The 18,307-nt window shown below is 53.4% G+C and overlaps 2 protein-coding genes across 7 annotated transcripts; both read right to left on the reverse strand.

The window, feature by feature from the left end:
- Window positions 1-3,450: 3,450 nt before the first annotated feature.
- Window positions 3,451-8,900, reverse strand: CDPF1 (cysteine rich DPF motif domain containing 1). Of its 6 annotated transcripts, none has more exons than XM_008702877.2 (4): window positions 8,698-8,900; window positions 7,772-7,884; window positions 6,581-6,692; window positions 3,451-4,442 (listed from the first exon to the last, which is right to left on the reverse strand). In XM_008702877.2, exons 2-4 carry the CDS (start codon window positions 7,882-7,884, stop codon window positions 4,296-4,298), a joined length of 372 nt encoding a protein of 123 aa, XP_008701099.1. In that variant the 5' UTR covers window positions 8,698-8,900; the 3' UTR covers window positions 3,451-4,295. The 6 variants fall into 6 exon arrangements, with proteins under 6 accessions (XP_008701099.1, XP_040493647.1, XP_040493646.1 ...); XM_040637713.1 differs by having other exon boundaries at window positions 3,451-4,394; window positions 6,577-6,692; window positions 8,706-8,898; XM_040637712.1 differs by having other exon boundaries at window positions 3,451-4,394; window positions 6,577-6,692; window positions 7,772-7,891; window positions 8,698-8,898.
- Window positions 8,901-10,775: 1,875 nt separating this feature from the next.
- Window positions 10,776-18,307, reverse strand: LOC103674133 (polycystic kidney disease and receptor for egg jelly-related protein-like). Its single transcript, XM_040637096.1, has 3 exons — window positions 18,258-18,307; window positions 18,141-18,222; window positions 10,776-18,082 (listed from the first exon to the last, which is right to left on the reverse strand). Exons 1-3 carry the CDS (start codon window positions 18,305-18,307, stop codon window positions 11,402-11,404), a joined length of 6,813 nt encoding a protein of 2,270 aa, XP_040493030.1. The 3' UTR covers window positions 10,776-11,401.

The raw sequence follows: 18,307 nt of genomic DNA on the forward strand, positions 1-18,307 counted from the left end.
ACTGTCTGTGGAAGTCACCACGATCCTGCCACCCGCTGAGGCCTTACTGATTATTAACGAGTGTCCGTGGAAGTTTTTTCCCACGTACCCAGTCTTTACAGCATGGGCACAGCCAGGCATCGGGCGGCTCCAAAGCCAGGCTCTCTGTACTTGTTCTTCTCCTTTTCAAAGTGGCCCAGCTTCTCCTAACTCTTGGTCCAAGCTGATTTATAGAGTTCCCCTGGGATTAAGGATTCTTGCCAGGCTCCAAAGGTTGAGGTCTACATCTTTTGCTGGGATATATATATAAATTAAATATATTTAGGTGCCATTTTAATAGAATTCAGGAAAATGGTCATTGACCCCCAGCCTGTGACACGCAGCAGGGTAGAACAAAGGCAGTGAACTTTCATCTGACTCGGAATAGAGGACATCCATTAAATTTCTCTGGAAACCACAATGCAAATCAGAGGTGATACTGAAAGTTTTATAAGCAAAAAAAAAAAGACAAAAGACAATGAATCTTCATGTGTTCGTTTAAACACTTACAGAATTCTTTCCATTATTCTGTTTTTGTGGAGTGCAGCTGGGTGTCTTAACACTTCTGCGGAGTGGCCTGAGGCTTACACAGGCTGCGGGTGTGGCCCATATAACAGGACACCGAGTGAGAGCCTGGCGGCCAGGGTGCGCTCTGAGCTGCCTGTGCAGCGCGAGGCCCGGGACGCCTTCTCAGGTCTAGCGTGGGGCTCTCAGCGGACCATTTGCTTCTCGACATTTCAGTCTGAGACAAAGACAAGTGTCACTGTGTACTACCCCACCTCAGGAAAGCGGGGGGGACCACATAATGTGGCCCAACAGAAATCCATACAGCCACATCGTTCGGGAATTCCTTGCCAAGCAGAACAGACTGAACTGCACCCATGTGCAGTGTGACATCTTGACTGAAGCAATGGAGAACGTCGACTCCAGGGCCCCTAGCTGTTCAATGCATTATTTGCAAAACAACAACAAAACCCTAAGAAACCTTTTTTTTTTTTTCTTTTAACATCAGAGATAGGGGTAAGACCTGGATCGGGTTTTTTATGTAAAATATGTTTTCTAGTTTGAGTCAAATGTGAGGAACGTCCCCGGTGCTTCTCCAGAGAAGGGACTATACTAGCCTCCTCCTCCCTTACCCCTCTCCCCACACCCGACATCTAAACTTCGTTAATTCAACAAACCGCAGCATCGTGCAGACCAGGGCAGGGACCTGCCCTCCACCGTGAGCCCCGAGGTGAGGGCTCTTGGCCCCAAGAGTGCCTCCGGCCTCAGCATGGCCTCTTCAGGGCAGGGAGGTCAAGCTTCGGGCCCTGAAGACAAGTGAGTGACCATCTTTCCAAAGTAAAATCATTCACTTTTGGAAACTGTCTTCTCTTTTAAAAAGCACAGACGGTCTGTTCCTTTTTTCAGGCCTAAGGAAAAAAAAAAAAAGTACCTCACAATAGATGAACACCACTCAGTACCCTTTCCAGTAAGGTCACAGCATTTGTGTTTGAGTGTCATTTTTCCTACACTGTATGGTAAAAAGAACTATGTTAATGCTATATCTTAAATACTGTGATTCAAGTGTAAGAAAAATTTTAGTATAAATATTTTACTAACTTATGATCATTCACCTAATAACAAAGATTTGGATTCTTTTGAAATCAGTATTAGTTGACATATACTCTTAGTAGCCTGGCTCTTGGAACCTACTGGAAACACAAAGGACGCTGGAATATGACTGACATACCGTTGCACACGCGTGTGCACACACACACACGGCTTTTTGTCTCTCCTGAGCCACACAGAATTTATTTCCCCTATAAGTCTGTTCCCTTCGTCATGAGTCACATGGGAGCACAAGCGAGTCCGTCTTCACCGTCTCTCCCGGCAAGGAGGCCGGAGACCCAGGTCCAGGGTTACTTAGTGCTCCCAGCAGTGCCCTGCTGAGGACCTGCACTATTCCTGGGTAGTGGGTCGCGTCTGCTCTGCAGGGAACTCTTACCTGTGGGTTATTACCAAAGCACTCGGGCAATCCGAAATCTTCGGATAGGATATTTGCACCGCTGGTTCTCTGGCAGCCCCCAGATGGCCCAGCCCAAAGCATGCGACGGAAACCGCGGACCCCTCGAGGTTCCCATGGGTCGTTCCCAGTATCTCGGTAGAACTTCTTGGTGTCCGCAGGGCCATGGCGCTGAGCGCGTCTGACCGACACAGGTCAGAACATCAGATGGGTGCAGATTTCCAAAGCAAGACTGAGCTTCGTTTCTTGGTGTGTTTATCGTTACCACTCTGGTGCCTTATACTCTCCCAGTATCGGGGGGCTGACAGATCCCTCGTCTTCATACTAAGCGGGAGCAGTTCCAAAGCAGGTCTTTTAGAGCAGGGTTCTGGGGGCCTCTCTCTGGGTCTCGTCCACAGCCTCAGGGAGCAGGGGTGTGCAAGAAGAGCAAATGGAATCTTCCGAGTCATGTTAACCGATAGCAGTTCCAAGCAATTAGAAAATGACTATAAGATTAATTCTTAAAAATTTTCAGTCTTATTCTATTTCCTGCTGGGAGATTGAACCGATCGCATATGTTGATTTATATCCTGAATTTATGGGAATGTGCAGGTTTGGAATGTCCTACTGTAAGACTGATGAATGTAAGGAGTTGATTTCAGGGTACAGTGTTGCCTTAATGGTTTTAAAAAATAAAACTATTTTTTAAAATTAGTTGGTGAGTTCTGAGTGATGCCGTGAGATGAACGTTTAGTTTGAAAATCCCCGGCTGTAGCATCTGCCCTCAGCCCAGAGCAGCCCCCACCCCGCTCCCCCAGGGGTCTTCACCTCTAGTCCTTTCATCCTTCAGCGCACAGAATGGACCTAGGACAGTGTGGCCCCAGGATGACAGCCATTCATCTAAAGTAATGTGACACAGAGGAAGCATCTGAAAATATAACCCAGTGGGCACATCAGCCAATAAAAGCTCCTTATTCATTCTCTCCTCAAACGCATGTCTGGCGCCCCCCCATCCCCACCCCAGGCAGCTGGCCTTGGGGTAGTTACAGGCGAAGACAGAGCCGCTCCGGCCCTCTCAGAACCAGCAGACAGAGGCAAACATGCTGTCCGGTGTGTCTCCCACAGCGAAGGTGGGGGCCATGTGGGAGGGGTGCCTGTGGGGGAGGAGTGCCCCGGGGCTGCCTACAGGAGCCCGCAGGGCTGGTGCAGGGTCCCCTGTGGAGAGGGGCAAGCCAGCACCTCAAGTTGTGAGCCCCTGCGTGAGGGAAGGGAGGGCAGGGGAAGGCACTGCTCTGCTTTGGATGGGATTGGGCCCGCGGGACAGACGGGACAGAAGAGGCTGCACGTGGCAACTCCCCAGCCCCCCACCCACGCTAGATCCAGAGTGCCAAGGAGAATGTCGGCCTTGCGAATGTGTCCGGGGAAGGATTACTTTTCAAAACATTAACTAGTTCTTTGGGTTTTTAATTATGGATCTAACACATGGTCAAGATTTAAAACATTTTCCAAGCACCACGAGGATGTGAAGTAAAATTCCACCACCCCCAGACCCCCCGGTCGTGTCTGCAGCTCCCGACACACCTCAGGCACCTTCCCACAGGTCACCTCCCTGGGAACCGTCCCGCTGAGTGACATCTTCACCGTGTGAACACTCGATTCCTAGGATGGGGGAGGCAGGAGTCCCCACCCCAGCCGTCCTGCCTCCGCATAAGCACGGACAGCACGACCCCCCAGCGTGACCAGAGGGCCTCCCCACACGGGACCAGGACAGAGGGCTTTGTCCCTTCACTCCTGTGTCCTCAGGGCCAGGCAGAACAGCGTGTCACCTGGAGGCAACTCCTGGATCTGATGAATCACGCAAAGGGCCCTCCAGGTCTGGCCGTGTGAAAGCAGGAGCCAGGGGATGACCCTGTGGGAAGGCCTAGAGCCCCAGATCCGGGAGGAGAGCAAAAGGGCCAACAGGCCCAGACCTGGCTTCCCTTTGTGCCAGTTCTGAGCCGTTCCTCAGTTCCTGCCCTACAGTCTCAGCATCCGGGGGGCTCTGGACGGGGTCAGTTCTGCGGGATGTCTGGTCCGAGGTCTGCCTTTTGAGCGCCTTCTGCCGGTCTCCCGGTCACCTTCCTGCTGCAGGCTGGGCCCCGGCCTGCTCGGCTGCACACGTTGCTTCTGGCCCGGAACAAGGCTGGGCACGACAGCTCCCAGCTCCGCACCATCCCAGACCCAGGCTGCAGGGGCCCTGCTGGCCCGGGAGCTCTGTGCGAGGTGCTGCTGCCAACCTGGCACCCGGCCGCATTCATGTCCGAGAGCCAGGCTGGCTGGCCGGCCTCTTCGATGGAGCTTTCCTTTTCTCCAAGTCTTGCCGGATTTCCTGAGGGAAGGCATCCATGTTCTCCTGCACACAGGGGAGGCAAAACCTCTTGGAGTAGAACAAACTGCATTCCTGGAAGAGGACAGGGGCTAAGTACCACAGAGCGGGGGTGCGGCTTCTCCCAGAGGCCAGTCCTTCACCCCATACAGGGCAGGCGGGGGGGAGGGGGGACTGGGCAGGGGCAGCTGGCGGGGGGCGGTGAAGGCATGTCGGGAGGGGGTGGCCAGGGCCAGAACAGCTCGAGGGAGAGCAGGGCCTGGGGGCTGGCCAGCCACCTCCAAGAATGCGATCATCACCTAATACAAAAAGTGACAATGGAGGGCTGCCAGGGTGGAGAGAGCAGGGAGGCAAGAGACCCCCGTCAGCCCTGCAGGCAGTGGAGTATGGGGGGGGGGCGGTTCTGAGCGTGTGGGAATCACCCAGTGAGACTGGCAAAGATGTGGGAAAGAGCAAGGCAATGCAGGCCTGAGTCAACCCGGGTGGGAGAGCCTGGATGGCGAGGAAAGACCTGGGGACTGACATGCCGTCACAGGGGACGTGGAAACAATGAGAAGCTGGAGCCGGTGACACACCTAAACTGTCAGAGATCCTAGATCCTTCCATCTCCAGGTTATCACAGCAGTGCGATAGGGGCTTGGTGACCACCAGTGCTGGGCACAGCCCCACAGACCAAAAAAGCCACCAGGGAGCAGCTGGTCTGGGCGCGAGGTCAGGTCTGTCCAACCGTGGACATTCTCCCCTGCGCCCATACTCTGTCACTCAATTCCTGAGACTCATTGCCCAGGGCCTCATCCAAAGACTACCTTCCCAGACCTTTCTGCAACTGGGTGTGGCCACAGGACTGGGTCTGTGTCATTAGCAGCTCTGTGCCACCTCCTGGTCGTGCCCTTAGAAGGAATGGGCATGTGCTCCCTGTCTCTTCTGGCAGGCGGGAGCATAGGTATGATGGTGGGAGCTGCAGCAGCCACTGGGGACCCAGCGGATGCTGTGTTTTAAGAATGGCAGCGGCGCCACCTGCTCTGGACTGTTACACACATGAAAAGTCAGTGAGGACTGTCTGTCATCATCAGGCCACTGTATTTTGGGGGTCTCTTTGTTCCAGCAGCTCAGAGCGTGCCTCAGTTAAGACAAGGCTGTCCTTCCTGCGGTTCTCAGAAGAGATCTGTTCCCATGTAAGAGAGGAGACTCGCCACCAACCAAGCACCTCGTCCAAGAACACTGGAGACCTCGCATACTACATGGGGCACCCTCTCCTCTGCTCACCAAGTGCAGCCCAAATGTGTAAGTGTGGCATTCAAGGCTTCTCCCCGACCCCGCTCCGCCCCAACCCCCCTCTCCAGTCTTCGTTTCCCAGCCGCTTCTCTCCCGCTGAGTCCTCACCAACCACCCCATGTCCTTGAACACGCAGGTCTCTGCCTTGCTAAGGCTTCGTCCCACCCCGTCAGATCTCGTCACCCTGACCCTTCAGGTACAGAGGCTGATGTTTAAACCTGGTCTCTGATGCAGCGCCCTGTCCACACTCCGCCCCCTAGCAGAACGCCCAGGGACTGCTGTCTGGCTGCATCCGCTCCAGTTACAGGGGCCACACTGCTCCACCCCCTCCCACCCCTCAGCTGTCCAACAACAGGCTCACTACGCCAGTGGCCTGGGCCTGCTCAGCCTCCCCGCAACTCCGTGTCCTTACCTAAAACTGCTTTGCACAGCTAGGTTTGGGGCAGGACTGAAGGAATCGGCACTGGGAAAACAGGCCCCAAGCACAGGGCCTGACCCACAACAAATGCTCAAGAAAGCACAGTCCCTTCCTCTGGAAAATCCCTCCAAGAACAAGGAGGAAGAAGGTCACCATCCCATGGGGAGAAGCCCAGTGGCCATTGGCATGGTTGGGAGCGGGGAGAACTGTCAGCACTCACTCCGCAGCCAACACTGAGACCCTCTGACTGACCCCAGCTCGCCCCTCTGCCTGTCTGTTCACCTCCGTTGGCTGCAGGACCCATGCATAATGAGGTGGACCAGCTGGCCTCCAAGAACCCCTGGGCCCCCACCACGTCACTGAGAGGGCTCCTGGGATCATCGCCACAAGGAGAGGCTGACGCTCACGCCGTCCTTGGGAAAGGCTCACACGTCACCTTTCCCACGATCATGTGTGGGGTCCCAGCCACAAGGAGGGAGGGAGGGAGGGGAGGCAGCCCCAACCCACGCAGCTTACCCACCGGGCCCACGCACACCAGCCGGCTGCATAAACTGCACTTTGACCCGAGGACCAGGAATCTGTCCTTGTCTGAGGTGAATGGGTCCTTCATGACGTAACTCTCCTCCAGGAGGCTGCAGGACAGTAAGCGACGCCAGAGGTCAGAACGGCCTGGACCTCTGCTGACGGAAGCTTGGCGGTGGCATGGAATGGACCTCCCCAGGGCCCACACACCTGGGTGGCTTCATGGGAGGAGGGGCTGGTCCCCCTGTGCCACCAAGTAGTAACAGAAAGGCAAGCAATCGGGGAGCAGGCTGGAACTGAAATCGGAGCTGCTCTCGGCTCTAACAGCCATGGTGGGGAGAACCACTCCTCGCAAACTGAGAGGCGGGCTGCTGCAATGCAGGGCCGGAGATCCCACCTGCCCCGCTGGGATGAGGGCAGGGAGTACAAGGCTCCATGGTGACACCCACTCCCAAGCCGCCTGCTATCACCACGCAGGGAGAACCAGGGCCCCTTACACCCTGTGTAAGGCACTGGCCTCACCCCACACATCAAAGGAGACCAACAGGGGCCCATGATGTCACCCCAGGTTCCTGGTCAGCAGAGGAACCCACCCACAAGAAAGCCTTGGCCCCTGTCGCCTCTCCCATGTGAGTAACATACTGGCTGAGCACTGTACTGGTCAGATTCCCCATGATACGGCGTTCGATGAAGCACAAGTTAAAGCCCCAGGACACACTGGCTCTACTCAAGGTCAGTTCTGGGCAGATTCATGAGAAGCTGGTCCTTAGGACGCACTTCCCTCACTGCAAGAGGGCAGGCGCTTCCCACTAAGAAAGCAGGTCCACAGGAACCAGGAGGAATGACAACAAGGGGCAGCTCCAAATGAAGAGGCTGCCGTGGTGCCTTTTATTCCCAGGTGTTGAGCTACTGCAGCTGGAGCCACAATGCTTCTACCCCACAGCTGGTACAGGTGTTTATCTCCAGCTTGAGTGGGGAGGAAGGGGCCTGGAGGTTCTGGAGGGGCCAGAAGGCCCTTGAGCCTTGCCTTGGGCCTCCGCAGGTCACTCCTGCAGCGTCCAGAGCCCTGGCAGAGATGGGCCTAAAACACGACACCCAAGCCATGTGTCAGACTCAGGCATGGCACTGGCCAAGCAGCTCCAGCCAGCGGCTTCCTGGGCCAGCAGCCCCAGGAGCATGGTGTACTCACATGACTGAGTGGGCGTCAGGGGGCTTCTGCCCCACATAGCTGTATGGAGCTGTCAGGGCACAGAGCTGGCACGTAAACACACCCAGAGGACTACGCTCTGCCTCACCCTCCATCTGTAAGCTCAAGAGAGGGGGCACGTCACCTTCAGAACCAAGAACCACGCACACCTCAAAGCCTCCCACTGCATGCTCCTGACCCACAAGACCTAGGGCACTCCTGACAGACAAGGAACCCCAAGTTCAGAATAAGCAGGACAAACCTGAACACAAGTTGAGACAAGCCAAGGCTGGCTGATGCCTCAAACCGAAGAGGCTCCCAACCACACTCCAGCATACACTCCCTTCCGGGCCACCGAGCCCTCTAAGTCGGCCAGTAACCCTGTCCAAGACCGCCCCCTCAGACACGAGGACAGGCCAGGCATCTCACGCACTGTCCTGCAGCACTGCCTGACTTGCCACCTCCTTGCTTTTGCTCCCGCTGCTCCTTCCACCAGAAGCCTTTCCCCCACATCTCCACCTACGGAACGTCCCTCTGGCTACCTCGAAGATTTTCTCTTATTTGGGCGCTTTCAGGAGTTTGAGTATCTTTATCTACCTTACCTTACCTACCTACCTTACCTCCCTACCTACCCACGGGTTTTCTTTTTTCTATGGCACCTGCCTCTGCTTCCTTAAGAAAACTCTTTGACCTGTGGTCTGGCGCCTTTCACTAGTTTTGGAACAATTCTTGACCATCACCCCTTCAAATATGTCTGGGGCCCTATCCTCTGTCCTGCGGAGGGTCCTGCGGAGGTTCCGGCCGCGAGCGCGCGCGACTCGCACGCTGTCCCTCCGGTCCCGACCACGTTCCCTTCTCCCTCCCCTTGTGTTACTAACGGGGGACTGCCAATGGACGCCCCCGACGGCCTTCCCCCTCCGCTGTTTTACCCGAGCACCTCCACCGGACTGCCTCACTTCCCCGGAGGGGCGCGCACGTCCGGGCCCGCCCCCGGACCTCGGCGCTCTAGTCCACTCAGGCCTCCGTCGCCGAGCCGCGGCCCGCCACGCCACCAGGCCGCGCCACACCACCAGGGAGCGCCACTCGGACCTCACGGCCCTCGGGCCCCGGCGCGTGCGCGGCCCCGCCTCCCGACTGCACCAACCCAAAGCGCGTGCGCGGGACCCTTTGCCCCGCCCCCGAAGCCCGGGTTAGGTCTAGAGGGTGAACTTCCGGCTCTGGGACGCGGCGGCGGAAGGGGAAGATCTGGCTTTTCTCCTGCCAGAGCGATCCCACTGGCCCTTCTGGAGTGCTTTCTCCGAGACTCTCCTTTGCCTTCTGGATTACTCACCGGGCTTCGCAGAGTCCAGGCGGCCCGAAGAGACGCCACGCATCGTCTTGCTCACCAAGCGCCTGGGCTAGAGCGCCATGGTCCTACCTCGCTGACTCCCGCCCCTACCCCCATAAGGACACCCATCCCTTACCCCTGGGCCCACGCCACAGGTGGGAGTGGCTGTGTCCGCCCTAGGCAGCTGACAGAATAGGTTCAAAAGGAGCCCTGTCCTTCCCCGCTTCATAAAGCGCTGAGCACACTGGACATGTCGCCGTGCTGCTCGCAACCTGGATGCGACGCCCTTCGGGATCTGCGCCCCACCATCCTGTCCCTCACAAGCCTGCCCAGCTCCAGCTTCCAGAGGGCCCTCTGGCCTGCAGGGTGCCCGTGCCCCCAGTCTCAGACCTGCTCTTCGCTCGTGCCTCCCCACCATGCCCATCTCCAGGCCCCTCTGCACCTACGTGTTCCGAGCGCCGTGCTCCCCTGAACCCAGCAGGCCTGGGGGCTGGACCTTTTTCCTTTGGGGAACTGAGAAATAATATACAAGGCATTTTAGTAATCCTGGGAATAACAACTCCTGGACATGGACTCGGGGGAGCTTAGCAAGCACTCTGATTTTCTTACTAGCAGATAAGACCTCTGCGTGCTTCCAGCAATAGCATTCCTTGGATCAATGCCAAGATTATATACTCTTGACTTTTTTCCTGCATCTGCCCAAAGATGGACCATCTGGATGGAGCATTTCATATATGACCTATAACCACTCAGATACATGACCTTGTCTCATGAATACTGTTAAAGCTGTTAAGCCAGATCAACTAGGAGATGGGCTGGGAGAGCTAAGGGAAATATTCAAGAAGCAAGTCATGGTCTTCGGCAGAAAATAAAGTTAATTTTGAATTTGAGCAGTCCATGGTTTTTAATATAAGAAGAAAATCCAAAAGGATTGACAATATCACAAAATGTTTTTTTAAATGGTTTGCCAAAGAAGCTACATATTTACAGATAAAAAGATAGGGATGCATGGTGGGCTCAGTCCATGAAGCGTCTGCCTTGCACTCAGGTCCTGATCCCAAGATCCTGGGATGCAGTCCTGCATCTAGCTCCCTGCTCAGTGGGGAGTCTGATTCTCCCTCTGCCAATCCTTTCTCTCTCTCTCTCACTCAAATAAATAAAATCTTTAAAAAAAAATCCAAGTCTGACCTATAGACACTATTGTGTTGATGGCATGGAACATGCCTCTGTGGGCCTGTGAGCCATTCCAGCACAGGGGCATTGAGTGAGTAAGAAGGGCTCGGGACAAAGTCATCACCCACCTCATTGGGTTGTCCCCCTTCACTTGTTCTCCATGTGGAGGGCAGGAGCCATCTGTATATACGCCCCTCACACAGAAATCACAGCAAGTCTCACAGGAGAAATCTCACATTTAATCTGGTAAAGCTTAAAGCGGCATCTACATAAATGAGTACGCTTCTGAGCAGAACTATAAGAGTTATGAGCCCATATTTCTCTTAAACAATAAACCCCGTTTTCTTTATTATTCCAAAATAACCCACCATGCTATAAGTAAACCAAAGCCCATGTCGTGGATGGATATATTATTACAGTCAATATATAGAACATTTACTACCTTTCAGTGTGAACCCACTCCCCCCACACACATACACATGCCTTTCTGTTGTTGAACGAAATTCACGTCTAATGGCTGAAAAATGTTATTAAATTTCACATCTTTAGGTGGCAATAGTCCTAAGGAGTAGACAGGAAGCTCAGACTTCTGCCAGTCAGGTCCCATCCCTGAATTCAAAAGCAGGAGGACAGATCCCAAACTCCGCACAAGGTCCCTCAGCCCTGGCCCAGCTGGATTGCGGGGTGTGAGCGTGGAGGAGGCAGGGGGCTCAGATGGGTGCTCCAGCCCTGGTCTGCAAAGGGCAGTAGCAGAAGGACCAAGGGAGTCACAAGCTCTTGGCTCCCAGACCCAGGGACACAGTAGTAGCAAGAGAATGCTTGGCCCTGGAGAGGTAGAGTGGGGACCCTTTAGCTCTCCCTCCCTCAACCCTGGGTCTCTGATACTCTAAACTGTTGTGGGCTCCAAAGACACCGAGTTCCCCTCTAGAAGGAAATCAGCCATGATGCCGCAGATCCGCCCTATATCCCAACACTCAAGAGTAGAGGCCAAAGGTGGAGTTACTTCCAAATGTAGGGGTGTGAATTTTACATAACATGGGTAGAGAGCACTACTGAGTCAGTGAACATTCCTTATATGCACAGAATGAGCATTTGGGGGGAATTTTGCCTGTGGTTCTTGACCCTGTCACTGATCACACAACAAGATAAACCATTTTCTTCCCATTGATGTTTCTGGTCTTCAGGCCAAGATACCGGCGGCTCTTGCTCTCTGGCTGCCCATACAGCATGTTGACAAAGAATTCTGGTTCATCTTTATCCCTGGGTTGGAGGGTCAGAAACCTAAACATAGCTCTTAGCTTGCGACACAGATAGGTCATTGCTTCTGCTTCGTCTGATGGTTCTTCATACACGGTCTGCTTCATTTCCTCATAGGTGGACAAAATCACTGCCTGAAATAAGTTGATCAATATACAGATCATCACCAGCATGAAAGATGAGAGGAATAGGACCCCCAGAACCCTGTTGTTGGAGAATTCCGTGTTCTGAAATGCTGAAACGCAATAGGAGAATATCGTCTGCGTAGCATGAATCAGGTTACTGTAGTTCCACTCGTGTTGCCCGAACACCAGGTAGCCGAAGGCCATATACACAAAAAAGTACACGGACACCACCAGCGCCATGTGGCAGATGCCGGGAAGGGCAGCCTGAATGGCCCTCTGAGCCAGCCGCACAGCATAGAAGAATCGGGAATACCTGAGGGTCTTCAAAATGGTCAGAAATAACAGGAAACCCAACACGATCCTCATGACGTGATCTACGTGAGAAACCGCGTGAAAGGGAATGAAATCCGCAGGGTTGGACAAGTAAAACCGAATGATGCCCGTGGCCAAGAAGTGCTTCCTGAAGAAGAGCACGATCAGCGCAGTAAATATGCATTTTAGAGCGAGGTTCAGCAGATTATACACGCTTCTCACGTAGGAGGCCCTCTCTTGCACGATGACATAGCCCTCATCGACCACGTAGGCTAAAAAAAAAATGAGGACGGCCACATACAAGTAGACCTCTGCCGAAGTTTCCCTGTTGAAATCGGCAACCGAGAAGGAGTGCACGGATACGCTCGCGTTCACAACTCCTAACTGAGACGCCTCGAAAATCACAGACACGCTGCAGAACAGACTGACGTCTGGATTGAAGGTGGTGAGCTCCAGAATCACGGCCCACGTCTTCTCGTCAAGCCAGTCGCTGCTTTGGAGTTCCCTGAGCCTCACGGTGGAATTAAACTGCTGCTGTTCTGGGAAAAAATAGAATGCGTAGCCTCCCGACCCGTAGGTGTGTAAGAGTCCGTGGGAGAAATACCCCCACCTCTTCTCGGGAGGCCTGTAAGTAAACCCGTTGGTATTCGTGTCCTCAGCCCGCTTAGCAACTTTGTTCCAAAGGCTGGAGTAGTTTCTCGTGTCTTCCGGGTCAGTGCCATAGTTGGGATGACAACGGATTTCCCCTTCCATGCTGGTTTGGGCAAAGCTGTTGGCAGGCAGGCAGAGCTTATCGCCAGGTTTGGCCCTCACCTGCCTCAGCAGTGGAAGACCCAGGATCTTAGAGGAGCTGTCGGGAAGAAACGTTGGATTCGGGTCGTTGTGGAGCAGAGGCACAAGCACACTGTCCAGCCACCTGTAGATGTCTGCCAGCTTGGTCACCGAGCCGAGATCCCCAGAGAACTGATCGCGAATAAACTGATTATAGTGGAAGCTGTCCGTGTGGCGCAGGAGGGCGACGAGGCTCCACAGGAGGGCGAGAAAGATGAAGTGAGTCAGAATGTAACTCAGGAACAGGAAAGCCCTTCTCTTGATTCTCCCCTTTCTTTTGAATATTCTGATTTCATCTTCGGTGAGGGGCTGGTACATCCTGGATCGTCGGAGCTGCATGATCTGCTCACGTCGCTTTTGCATTTCTTCGGGGCTCAATGTGCTTCGCAACTTGATCTCGGTATAGCAGTACCTGCCTGCCCATGAAAGGTTTTTACAATATTTGGGCCTACTTGTTCGGATGCCAGACAAGAGTATAATTTTAGATGGCTGCACCAGAAAAATGGACAGACAGAATGAACAAAACGATGCAAAGAGCCATTCCATTGACTTTTCATAGCCATAGGTCAGCCCGTAAAATATAATGAAGAACGAAGAAATACTGGATGTGACAAAAACCAAGAACCACGCTAGATAAACACAAAACAAAGGCAGAACGATTCTCTTCTTCTTGAGTTCTACAGGACCCACTGGGGTAGGCGGCTCTCCAGAAGCAACATCTTGATTGTTATCTGTGTTTGCGTTACTGACATTTATATTTTTCTCCTGGGTGCGAGACACCTTGCTTTCTCCTTTCTTATGCGTATGCTGCGCCATGGAGGGGGCCTTGGCCGAAGCCTTGTGAAGTCGAGGGCTTTTCCCAGGTGGAAGCTTCGAAGCCTCCTTGGTGGGTGCATGCAGAGTTTCATGAGCGTGCCATTTTTTCAGAAATTCCTCCCAGTGTCCACTATCTGACACCAAGGAACGCTTCCGGGGAGATACATTTTCTAGACTCACTCGAGGTTCACTCTGGGAGTAGGTGAACAGAAAAGCGATCAGCAGGTGCACCGGGATCGTAATTAAGACACTTTCCAGTCCTATCATCATTGACCTGATGTACCTCCTCTCTTCTGACTCCATTTCTTCTGGTCTGTCAAGATTAAAGAACATAATATTACACAGAAGGGAGGCCATCAGCATCGCCAAACAGCAGGACAGTCTCTGCAGCCTACTGAATGGCCTAGCAATGACGCCAGAGAAAATAGAGAACCACATGTGATCTTTCCCCAGTTTGTAAGTCGAATCTATCAGGAAATAGTCCTTTCTGTTGATAGGCTGGTCTGGGTCGGTAACATGAAATGTTCTGTCCAAAGAGGTGTCAATAGAAAGCCATTCCCGGCATAAGAACAGCCAGATGTGTCTGCTGAACAGATTTTCCACTTTGATTCTGCTTAAATACCAACTGGGGGCTTTGCCCTCATTGTTGTGCCACACACGAATGGAACGGATGTCCCCCAGGTCCCTTTTCGTCGTTAGGAGGAAAGTGTTGATGCCTCCCCGGTACAGGGTTGGAAAATGTGGATGGCTCAGACAATGCACGTCGCTCTCACCTCCTGTTCCTTTAAGTTGGACGAAGACATTGGCTTTTGTCCCAGCCCCACAACGGATTCCTGTAAAAATAGTGACGAGGTAACATACCTTATCATAAGGATCATTATCAAGTAGAATTATCACATGTTGCCGAAGATACTGATCCATTTCATCTCTCAACAAGGCCCAGAAAGCTAGGATTATGTACACGAGCATAATGAAAAGTACAGCGAAGAGCGACACCGGGTTTTGGGTAACATTCTTGATGACCTCCAACCGTAGATCTACAGGATTAGGGACCACAATCACCTTGGCCGTCAAAAAGTGGGTTTGCAGGTGTATGCTGGCTTGTTTTATTAGGTGTAGTTGCCGCCGGGCCCTCCTGGTGTTCTGGCAGATACAGTGCACTCTTCGCCAGGTGGTCTTCTCTCCGAGAACACAGGTATCTTCTCTCCAATCGCTCTGGATCCCATACATGTCTAGGCAGCGAACGCTGAAAAGAGCGATTCTCACTAGCTTTTCACTGGCTTTCATGACAAAACGAGGTGCTTGCAGAACGACGACCAAGGTGCACTCAGCCGAGCCACATCGCTGAGCTATGACTTGTAGCAGAGACGCTGGAAGGCAAACCACACGGGCCTCCTTCACTGAACAGGCTGAGTCGAACAGGTCACTCTGGTTGGCCATGGGAGGGATGTCATGGGGCACAAGAAAGGTGGCGACCAGAGCACTGGGGGTAATTTCACTGCCGGCATACACCAACACCGTGAACAACACGGTCACTTCGGTCACAATGTGGACCAGCAACTCCTTCACTACACTGCTGTCCACCTCAAACCTAAACTGCCCTGTCGTCCTTTGAAAGGACTCATCACCTCCCTCAGGCCCGTTCTCGGGTCCCACCGTGAGATTAAATGTTGCAGAGCTCAAGTTTCTTCTGGCGATGAACGCTTCTGCTACATCAGGCATGATCTCGATCGCATCGCCGTTAGGTGTGGTTCCTGTCATTCTGAATCCAACCACATCTGCAGAACAGCTTTCCTGAGCATTCATCCAAGGAAAGGGATCACCTGCAAACTCACAGAACATGGTGGAAATCGGGGCATTTGCAAGGAAACTAGGAATGCTACTCACGTTGAGCGTTGGACGAAAATAATTTCGACCCCTTTTCTCATTGCTGAAGATGTCGGTAACGTCCAACTTTTCAGTTTTCCTGACATACACGTTAAAGCTGGAGGCCGTCATGGCAGTGGTCTCATTCCCTGGTACTTTACCCTCCAATATTGTGTCTGCTAGTAATTCCAACACGTAGAAAGGCTCATCAACGACTTCATAGCTAACGGTCAGTTTAAAGATATTAGACAAACTTGTCAATATCCCAGTGCTCACGATTTCTATTTGTTCAGAGTGGAAGTCTGAATCTTTCTGCCGAGACTGTTGGAGGGCTCGATCGGCTTGCCAAACCCTCACCGTGGCGAGTTTCTGAGCCATTCGAGTGAATCCAGAGGTCGTCTGGGTTAGTTTAGTAACACTCATGACTACCTGGCTAATTTCCACCAAAGTGCTATTGGGAAGAATGAAAGTCTGGTTGACAAGGTATTCCCGGAGTCTGGCTTTGTCAGCTTGCAAAGTTAATTCAGGCTTCATGTTATTCAAAACAGAAGCTGCTATATACATGAGATAGCCTGCAGGTAAAAATTCCTGGTTGGCAAGCATAGTAGACAGTGATGAGTTTGGTCCCATGGTGAAATTGAATAAGCGATCAAGCACATCCTTCTCCGAGACTTCGTCCGTTGGAGCCCGTACGGTCGCGTACAACGTCACCTGAGAAAAAGCTCCTAGAGAGTCATACACCTGAACGTATATCTTCATGGCATAACGATTAGCCAACACCCCAACAGGGAGAAAGGAAGGGGGCGATGTGGACTCGCTCCCCAAATACAGGATGGCCCCCAAGGTGTTCTCTTTTACAGAACTGATCTGACCGAAACCATGCAAGTCAGAGACTATCATTTTGTATGTAAGAGGGATGTTCTTATCCTTAAAATTATTACAGCGGATGACAAACCTGGTAAAAAATGCAACTCCTTTAGCTGGATTAATGGTGCACTCTCCGATTTCAGGGACATAGTTAATAATAAAGGGGTGCCTCAAGTCCAAGTTCTCCCCACTCCAAGCTGCTAGATGTGCAGAAATCCAAAACTTAGCTTCCGGAAAATCCTTAAAAGCAAAAGCTTTTATAGACAAATAAGCACCATTCCTCCCTGTCGTGGTGTGTTTCACCCAATCAAATCTTATCTCATCACCCGAAGATGACAGAATCGACCATTTGTAGACATCCTGGCTTGCTGAACAATTTGTGCAATTTAGAAACAAAGAAAATCTGTCTGAAATAACCAGAACGGCATCACAATTTTCAATACACGAAATGTTTGCTTTGGGGGTGGGTCCTTTGAGCACGTGTACCCTTTTATCAATATATGCTGTTCGACCACCCTTCTGGATCACCATTCTGAAAAAATACACACCTCCACCTTTAAGTGTTCCTGGTGAAAGTGTCAGGATGGGGCCAGAGGCCCCCTTCCAGTTCAGATCGGTCTGCTTTGGGAGACAGACGCTGTTGCTCATCACTGTAATTTTATCTCCCTGGTAGTTTTTTGGATCTGTGGTACAGTACCAGGAAAAAAGGAGTCCCTCTGAAGGGTTGTCTGAATCTGGATCCGAGGAGTTCGTTCCATCCAGAACCAGCCTGTCTGTGAAATTAATTGTTATGTTGGGACCCCCAGGGACAACTGCCTTTAGGTCGCTTCTAAGGATGGTGGCATAGATGAAATCTGAGCCTGTTGCCAGTAGTGTCTTTGGTTTTTCCCTGAAGAGGCTGATCCTGAATCTAAACACATACACCCCCCAAGAAAAAGAATTTGGGGCGATATACAGAAATGCTGGAGTTCTACCTAATTGGATGTGTGGTGTATCCAAAGGTGCGTTCCAGTCCGGCACATCATTTACGGAGGGCACCGAAAAGGCTTGCCACTCCGGAATAATTAACGTGGCCTTTTCGCAGTTGAAGCGAAAGGTCGCATTGAGGGTATCCCCCAACTTCCTGGTCACCACCAGGGGAACACCATCTTTGTTCCTATTGATCTTTACCATGGTGACCTCACAGGGCAGCTGTGCGGATACCTGGCAGGACACCAAAGAATCGATGGCTTGAGGACCGTCCGAGTTGACAGCTTCTAAAACAACAGGCGTGGGCCCATCTGTGGGACACTTGGTTTGGGCCACGAAGCCCGCGTAGGGGCCAGGGTCGTCGTGGGCGGGCAGGTCGGAGGCAGCGCGGCTGGGGCGCCGCAGGTTGGCCGTCCCGACCGGCAAGAGCCAGAAGGTCCACTCTGGGCGCCCAAGTGCGCGGTGCGGCGGGGTGCGCCACAAGCAGGCGCCCAGGCGGCCGTGGCGTGAACAGGCGCCCAGGTCCGCGAGCATGGGCGCGGCCCAAGCGAGGGCGCGCACGGGCAGCAACAGCCCTGGCAGGGACGCAGAGCCGGCGCGCGCGGCCGCTCGGGGCAGGCAGAGGTGGCCGCCACCCCGCAGGACCACGCCGCCGCCAGGGGCCGCGCGGGGCCGCAGGCTGACGCGGGCGCTGCTGGCCGGCTCCCCGAGGCCCGGGGCGTCCCTCCAGGCGCGCAGCGCCGCCATGTCTCTCTGCGCTGGGCTGCGGGTCTGAGAGGCAGGCGGGGGGCGGCGAGCCGAGGCAGGATCCGGGCGGCGGCGTCCGGACATAGACGCGGCGGGCGTCCCGGAGACGAGGCCGGCAGCCTGGGCCCTGCAAGGAGCCGGGGGCTGCGGGAGGTGGCCGCGATTCAGGCCGGGGCCCGGGTCCAGGCCCAGGCCCAGGCCCAGGCCCAGGCCCAGACTCAGAAGGAGGAGCGCGGGCCCGGGCCGCAT

Source organism: Ursus maritimus, unplaced genomic scaffold (genome assembly GCF_017311325.1).
Source record: "Ursus maritimus isolate PB19 unplaced genomic scaffold, ASM1731132v1 scaffold_21, whole genome shotgun sequence".
In the NCBI taxonomy this organism is placed as follows: domain Eukaryota; kingdom Metazoa; phylum Chordata; class Mammalia; order Carnivora; family Ursidae; genus Ursus; species Ursus maritimus.